Here is an 8590-nt window from a genome sequence, read left to right on the forward strand (position 1 = left end):
GGAAGCGTTCCTGGAGGATCTCGATAAGGCGACCGATGAGATGGTCTTGCGAGATCCTCATAGACACCCGACCGGGAAGCTGCTGCCCACTGGCCGGCACTATCTGGAGGAACTGTCGAGCGAACTGACGGACGCTCTCGGTGATTGCGTTCGCCATCATCTGGTGTTGCTGGAGTTCTGCGAGATGCTGGAAGAGTGTTACCATCCTTACGTGCTGCTGAAGCTGTTCCAGATACTGTTGCTGCTGTGCTTTCTCGCCTTCATGGCCACCGTGGTGGGTAACTCGGTTCGGTGACATCGACCGCTTAATTACAAAACAAAGAGTGTGGCCAAGTTACACCACAATTGCTGACTCCACTCACGCTCGCTCTCACTCGCTCTCACTTTCTTGTCGAAAACGCATTTGCAGGAAAGTTTGTCGACAATGAAGTTAATTAACGTGCTCGAGTACTTTATGCTGACGATGACGGAACTCTACCTCTACTGCTTCCTCGGCCAGATCCTGAAGAACCAGGTAGAGCGTGTCGTGGCGTGTCGTGGCGTGCACGGTTGTCACCGGAAGATTGATTTATGCTTTTGATTATGTGTTTGTGTGCACGTGCATTCCGGTGGCGTTTGCAGGGCCTGAAGGTTGGTGATGCGCTCTGGAAGTCACCGTGGCAGCTGTGCGGTGCCTCGTACCGTCGCCGGATGCTCATCATCCTGATGAATGCACAGCGCCCGGTACGTCTGACCGGGTTGAAGCTGTACGAACTCAACCTACAGACCTACTACTCGGTAGGACACAATCTCTCACTCTCTCTCTGTCTGTCGCTATTTATGGCACAACGGGCCACGACTGAAGAGTGGTCATTAACAGCAAAAACGGCGTTACTCATTGCAGGTTCTGCGAGCTGCCTTCTCTTACTACACCATCATCAAGAAATTTCGGTAAAAGGTAGCACCAGCAGCAGCAGCATTAGCAGCTCGGAACCGGATTTGAAGGACAGACCTGGCGGCGCTTCTTACATTTCATTGCCACAGCACATATCACGTACCAGCGGGTTTTTTCAGCAGTTTGTATCTGTGGTTGAGTAACCAATAAAAGTAATTGTAACTCAATCTATCTGTAACAATCAGCTCGGTGAGACGTTGAGAAGCAGAAGCACAGCGCCGAAAAGGAGTGTCTTCACGTTCCCACTGGTGATTGGCTACTCGTTACATTCAATCAAGGTACCGTACGAACTTCAAATAAATCAAATCTGACACCGCCTGGTTGGACACTTTGCTTCACGCAGACACACGCGGTCGATGGTCACAGACGCCGCGGAGTGACGTACCGCACGCTCGGCCAATTCTGTCCTATCAATCATCCGCTATTTTAGAGGCGAGATCGATTTTTCCATCAGTCACGGACCGCAAATCCCGTTACCGGCTTAAATGCTCCATTTATTTCAATCTCGGTTCCCCCGGGGGGAAGTTCCATCGTTCTTCCGTGCCATCGCTGGAAGGCTAAGCCACACCAGCCACACATACACGCCACACCGCACACTGTATTTGGTTTTAATGAAGCTGAACCCCACCAAGAATCCGCCACCGGTTCGCTACCAGCTCCGTACTTCTGGCTGTTCTGCTCCTGACAAAAAAGGAGCACACGCAGACGGAGAAGGAACATCATACAGCACCGCTTTACGATCGGTATCCCCTTTAAGGAGTGCGGAGTGACACACCAGATGTTGTGTCACGCTTTCGGGTGAAGGCCCACCACCAACATCAGCGAGCTGCTTTGAGACGTCATCGTCTGGGCATATACCGGGTCCGTTCGGGTCCTCCTTGGACCGATGCATGATGGCTACATTTAGCACAGTAGCACCGACCACAGAGGACTCCGAACTCGGATGGACCACGATGGGCGATAAAGGGCTCATCTTATTCTCGGCACGCAGCCATCCCCTCTGATGCACGATAATGGTTCACAGATTACTGCCGATGATGATCTCTGAGCTTTGGCCGGGCGCATTTCGTGGTTTCTGGTTTGCGGAAAACATACCAGCGGAGACCGGTGGAGAGACGAGAAGATCTAAACGAGCGAGGATGCCTTCGCTTTAATTAAAACTTATTAGAATTCTTCTTTTTTTCGTTCTCTTTGGTATCAACTTTCCTGCTTGCATGTGCTGAGCAACTCAAAACCTCGTTAGAGCGCTGTGCTGGCTCATATTTTTCGCCACTTTTCACGCGAAACTTTTTGAGATGCCACCCCCATGGGTTTCAAATTTAGTTTCTCCAAAAATATTCCATCATCCAGCCAGCTGATGAGAAGCATCCAGCGCAGCGGGGTCACAGGTGATGCCGGAATGTTGCCTTGTGCCCTGGTACGCTCTGTTTTTTATCAGGATGCCCATGAAACCTTTGTGCACGCGTTTTTTCGGGCGAGGCATGTATTCTGTTTGGTTCTGACACAATCGCGGTACGCCACCAGATGAAAGGCTACATCACAACCCACCCCCCGTTCTGTTGCTCTGATTGAACAGCGAGCGAAATGGTTTCATGACTTGACGTCGCAGTGAATGGAACTCTGCCAACAAAAGAGAGCATCCACATCCTCGCCAAAAAACACACATACATACAAATCGCCGCCTTTCCCTTTCACGGGGGCCGCCGCGATGCGGTAGACGTCCTTCGGGCCGCCAACACAACTGATAAACGTCCTTTCACCATTCTCCGGTTGTGTGAAGACCGCCAACTGAATACATGTCTCCGTTTCGGGCAGACCATCTTCTTCTACTGGTTTCTGGTTCGTACGTACCATCAGCAGCATCATTGTTCGTGTGCAAACAGTACCGCACTTCCACCACCACCACCGGGGGGCATGTGCCACAGAACAGAAACATTTCAATTTTTGACATTTTCTTATGCTCGCTATGTTTGAGCATCCACGGGCCCCATAAAAGAAGCATAAACAGGCGAAATATGTTTTGATGAATTCACACGTCAACGTCCATGTGCGCCCTGGTGTGGCGTGTTTTAAAGAATCCAAATATGGCGATACCACCACATGCTTCTGGTGTGTTGAACTTTAAACTTCACCGAGTCGTTCGTTCCCTCCCCGAAAAACTATTACCATGGGAAGCGACCAACTTATCTTGCCGTGTCCTGTCTTGTACCTTCTGTATTTATCATCCCACCGTCCAAGCACGACCATCCGGTCCCAATGGCCGCTTGGTGAGGCATTTTACCGAATAAATTGTTTGGAAAATATTTACCTCGATCCGCTCTACGCCAACGTTGGGCCAAAACTCCCTGGGCGCTGTTTAGCATGTCCTGTGTTAACTGATCCTCACGCCCGCTGTCCCGTTTCCGGGGGCAATTTTCCGGGCCGATAATTCGGTGCGTTAATTTATACACTTCCTCGAACGGAGCAGTGACCGTTCTTCTCGGGAGGGAACCGGATGTTGTTGCTGGATGCTGGACTGTAAATGATATACAAATCCTCTTCCCGGATGGCATCGCATCTCGTCGGCTTTTGAATTTGCACAACCGGCCGCACACACACTATCAGCAAACAGCAGACTCAGTCTGTGGGGGGGGGGGGAGTCCTGTCCCGAGATACTCCGGCGAACAACGTCACTGTCGTTGGCCTGAAATAACAGGATGGTGGAGACAGCAGCTGAACCCTCATTGGTGGCGTTCGCTTTGCTAAATAGACCGGGCCATAACTTGGTTAGTTGATACCTGCGTATTCCCTCCCTCCCCGGGGGCACCGGACTTTAGTGGCTGACGTCAGCGACGATACCGGTTTTTGGGGACCGCCCGTTCCTTCGCCAAGCGTTCTGGTGGTGCCTTAACTTTAATTAAAGGACGAGGACGCCGATTTCGCGCGCCAAGGCGATAACGTTACCACGAAAATGGGAAACTCGGTCGTTCACGTTCTTCGCCGCTCGGTCCGCACGGTCCGCAAGTTTACGAAGGGAAGAACAGTCGCACGCTGGACCAGCGGGTCGGCTGCCGGTCGTCTCGTAATAACGATGAATTATTAAAGCCGATTAATTAATTTTCCACCCCGTGTGGGTCACGGAGTTTTCAGCGTTTCGTGGCGCGTTGCGTTTTCCTCGTCGTCCCGTTCTTAGGTCATGGTTTCCGGTCTGGAAGCCGTTAGTTGCCTTGTGCCGTCGCCGTTACATCGTTCCATCAGTGCATCGTTCCTCCCGTAGGAGCGGAGGGTAATTTAAATCGCCGAGGACATAAATTAATTTGTAACATTTATCAGCATCGCATTCATGTGATGTGGCTGGGTCCATCCGCCCCCGGGGGTGGAAGGCGCCGCGGAGAATGTGCCGAGGTGTTAATGATAGCGGAAATAGTAATTTTGCAAAAATTAAAAATCCTTCTCGGAGGACATGCCTGAGAGTTTGCGAGTGTGTGCTCTTTTAGGGGTGGGAGTGTTCAGGATTTTCCCATTTTCATGCTGCAATAGACTGGTGAGGGTATTATCGTCGGAGTAATAAATGATATAACGGTAAAATACTTCCCAGAGGTAGATACAGCCGTGTCATTTGAGTCAGTTTCCTCTTTAATCGTAGCGCTATTCTCTTATGTTATGTGATTGTCGGTGATATCTTTTGTCCCTTAGCAAAAGCCTTTCTTAGCTATTTTGAACTTTTTTTCACTTATTAGGTCATAAACCCTTTGCTCAACCGGTCTTCGAGCCACTGATAAGGCCACGTTAAATTCAATCCATCTTATGAAATTATGTTGGATTGAACTTGAGAAAATGATAATCTCAATTAAAGGGAGCTTCGCTAATTTCTGGGTAAAAAGAGGATCAATTTTGACGATTTTTTATGCCGTAACCATTCAACCTTATTTTTTCAAATGAATGGCATATTAAATTCAAATGAATGGCATATTAAACTACATCTTTTGAAGAATATTTATTTCTATTTTGGGGAGGATTTCATAAAAACTTTATCCATGGCATCAAATTTAGGCTGTGATGTCTGTGAAAAGATACTTTTTTCGGTGCCCATCGTAGCTGCGTGATGGGTCATCAGAGAAATAGAAAGCGATATTCTTTAGATAGATAATAAGTTTATCCAGGTAGCCCCATCGAGTTTTTATAGGATTTCTTATTTTTAAATTTTTGGCAGATTTTTGAAGTTGAAAAAGTGATGCATTTTGACATTTTGCCTAAAACTCGATTTTTAAAGATTTGTTTAAAAAAAAGTATCAACAATTTTTATGAAATCTCCACGGGGCTACCTGGCAAAGAGTGTACAGATTATGTGTTAAAAATTTCAAAACGATCAGTCCAGTATGGTACGATGGGCACCGACTTTAAAACGTTGGTTTTTCGAAACGCTCTTCAAAGTAGCGGGCTGCATGGAGCCTTGCATGAAACGCGGATTTTCAAAAATCTGTATCTTTGTCAGTTTTGCTTCGATTGATCCAAAACTTTTACGCAATACTCTTGAAAGGATCTGCATTCTGGGAAAAATGGTGGAGAAAATGCCCGACTGTTAATCATACCCAATATTAATCAGAAATTGAAGAGTTCAAGTTAAAATTGGCGACCGTTTTGGAGTTAACAATTGGTCTTGCTTGAAGCTTTTCTGCGGTCGTAATTCTCCATTTGTTTGTCGTTAGTGATAAGTCGCTCGTTAATTTATTTTCTTCAGCCTTGGACCAGCACTATCTTCTTAAAACCTGTTAATTACTAACAAAGAGGTGGTAAAACATAATTTAATACTAAAATATGGTCAAAATACGCGCGCTGGTTGCATTGTCGGAGGCGACTTCTAGGCGAAAATGTCCGCGATATTTCGTTTTGATCGTTTCATTTGAAATCCTCGACCGTTGAAGCAAGCACGTGATCGTAATCGTGCTACTCCATCGCTGCTTTCCACCCCTTTAACTTGTAGCGAATCGACGAAGAAAATAAATTACAAATAAAACATCATTCCAAATCGAACTGGTACATTTATTAAGCCTTTTTTTCTACAGGGCACCCCCCGGGGTTTAAGAAAGTATGCAAAGCTGATGAGAATATTATATTATATTAGAAAAAATAGAAACAATTATTAACTTTCATACTCTTAACATTTTTTAGTTGCTTTTTAACTTTTACTATTATTCTTATCTCGTTTTATCGATTTTTACAAGGCAATTTACATAACATACTCTCTATAAATCAGCGACAGATAAGAAAGAGGCACGTGCTTTGATTTTCATTCGATCGAATCAGAATTCCTCACTGAACACATCTTCGATGAACGCGATCCACGCTGTTTTGATAACAATTACAATCGCTACCTAGTCCACGACACAGCACACAGTAAACACGAATTACAAATCAGCAAATCGGTAATCTCCCTGCAAAGATGAGTTCCACTATCTGCCAACCGGCCGCAACAGGATCCTGATCTCTGGGTCACGAGTCACGATGTGCCGATCAAAAGCAAACCATCTCGGGATCGGAAATACCCACCCGGACAGGTTTTAGTTCTGTCTGAAATCCCACCGGGAATACTGGACTACCTTATGGGGTCACAGGGGCCGGTGAGGCAGTAACCGTGAGCAAGATTGTCTACGAATTGATAACGAAATTCCCATTGCACCAGGCCGCCCTCTCATGTGGTGCACCTCAGAAAAGCGCCAGCGACAGTATCTGGCCCCCCGCGGGTGCTCACATGTTTGATTGAGCGAAGGCAAACGGTGGTGCTGCGTGCACCAATCGTCAGCCCACAATGCACCGAGACTGTTTGCTGAAAGACTCCCAAAAGGTGTTGCAAATCGTTGCTTCCAGCATGAGCGGAGCAGAGCCTCGGCTGAAGTTGAGCTGAAACCCGTAAGCCGAAAGCGATTTAATGCGTGTCTGTGAATGATGGTTGCCAGCCAGCCTGCCAGCAAGCCAGCCTGGTTCCCGCTCCCGGCACGTGATTGCCGCCACCGCGCTCTGTTTTGATACCCAACCGAAGGGAATTTGGTAATGAGATCGAGAAAAATCACACAAACGATGGATGACGAGGATGAGAGCATAAAGGGGGGCAGGGGTGATGGTGGCCTGCTGCGTCATCATCACCTCCGGCCTCCGGTGGGCGGGGTGGGAAGAATGGAATGACTGTCATTTTCTTCCATGTTTTCCCCCACCCGCCGCTCTCTGTCTTCTTTTTATATTTTTACTTCGCTTATTAAAAGTAAAAAGCAACCTCCGAGAGGCGCCCCAAGAGAATTGGTGGTTTGGAGTTTGAACCTTTTGGCCATCGCCATCGATCTGGAGAGCGAAATGGTTGGATGGCGGGCTCCGGCTAGTGAATTCCTCCGTGATGCCTTAATTAACCGCTCTGATTCAAAGCGGAGGGCATCTCTGTCATCAACGGCTCACGACCGACGCGCAGCTGTCTCTGGAGCCTCTGTCATGAGCAGCATAATCATCTTAGCGAAAGGAATACACCGTGAGCTCTTGGCTTATTGGTCGGCTTCAGATTTTTTAGGGGGAGGAAGAATCGAATCGTTATAACTGGGTCCGGGACAGTGACGCAATGCAGCGATAAGACGGTCTCCTCTTGGATGCCAAGAGCTACACGACCATAATGCTTTGAGCTTTAATTGATGCCGTGTAATAATCGCCATTAATCGTCCTCCCCGTGCTGCTGAGGATCGTCGAAAGTGCGGCCAATGACTAAATCATCACCAAACGGTGACAGCGCTGGCGATTCGCTCATCGTGAGACTTGTTGTTCGATCCACAGATTGTTCGCGGATTTATGGCTCATTAACCAGCGGCAAAGAGACTTCCGCCATTTGCGAAATGTCCCAAATCCGACTACAGACACTACGCAGAACCATTTCGAGCGGTTTTCCGAGAATCCATGATGATAAATGAACTGCAAAGTGCGATTGTGTTTGACCTGGAATCAAGCAGGACAGAGAGGAGCGGCAGAGTTATCAGACGGCAATCTGCCTCCAAAAAGGGGAAGAAGAAAGTGGCCTGCAAAGCAAATGAAGAACAAGAACGAATCGCCGCAAGGTATTGAGGCCACACCGTTCTAATCCATCATCAATCAGCAGCAACCAAGCAAACGAACCTAGGCCGCACGTGCGAGAACTCGCTAACCCCAAGCGTTTGCAAGTCCGCCAGGCAGTCAGTCAGTCAGTCACAACAACACCAAACGATCGCGATCCGTTCGTTACAACAATTCACTTCCAGAACGTGCAGCAATGGCCACCGGCGTCATTCCGGAGATACCGAGCAGCAGCACCACCATGGGGTCCGCCATGGAACGCGCAGCTCACGAGCACGACGCGAAGATCGCAGATCGCCTTGGGTTCCCCACGGTTCTACTGTCCGGGAGGGGGTCTTGATCACCTCTCTCTCTCTCGTGCTTTCGAACATCGCAGCTTCCAACCTCTTCGCTACACCACCTCTTCCCCTCCTCGTCGCTCTCTAGCTGATATTGGAAGTTGCGAAAACTGATGGAACGGAACGGAGCGTGGAGCGGGGAGAGTGGAAGGTATGTTGGCCGCTACCTACCCCCGCGACGGCCCGGAGGGTGGGTACAGCGTGAAGAAAAGCATCGCGCACTAATAAGCCACCCCTCAGTCGGTGGCCAAAG

The 8590-nt window shown here is 48.3% G+C and overlaps 1 protein-coding gene across 1 annotated transcript in view; it reads left to right on the plus strand.

Moving 5' to 3' along the window:
• Window positions 1-934, plus strand: part of LOC126572997 (putative odorant receptor 85e) — a 1731-nt gene extending 797 nt beyond the window's left edge. The window contains exons 1-4 of the mRNA XM_050232751.1: window positions 1-286; window positions 410-514; window positions 622-777; window positions 884-934. The exon at window positions 1-286 is cut by the window's left edge and continues 797 nt beyond it. Of these exons, the coding sequence (XP_050088708.1) occupies window positions 1-286; window positions 410-514; window positions 622-777; window positions 884-934 (598 nt within the window). The remainder of the gene's footprint in view (window positions 287-409; window positions 515-621; window positions 778-883) is intronic.
• The last annotated feature ends 7656 nt before the right edge of the window (window positions 935-8590 follow it).

Source organism: Anopheles aquasalis, chromosome 2, assembly GCF_943734665.1.
Source record: "Anopheles aquasalis chromosome 2, idAnoAquaMG_Q_19, whole genome shotgun sequence".
Classification (NCBI taxonomy): Eukaryota; Metazoa; Arthropoda; class Insecta; order Diptera; family Culicidae; genus Anopheles; species Anopheles aquasalis.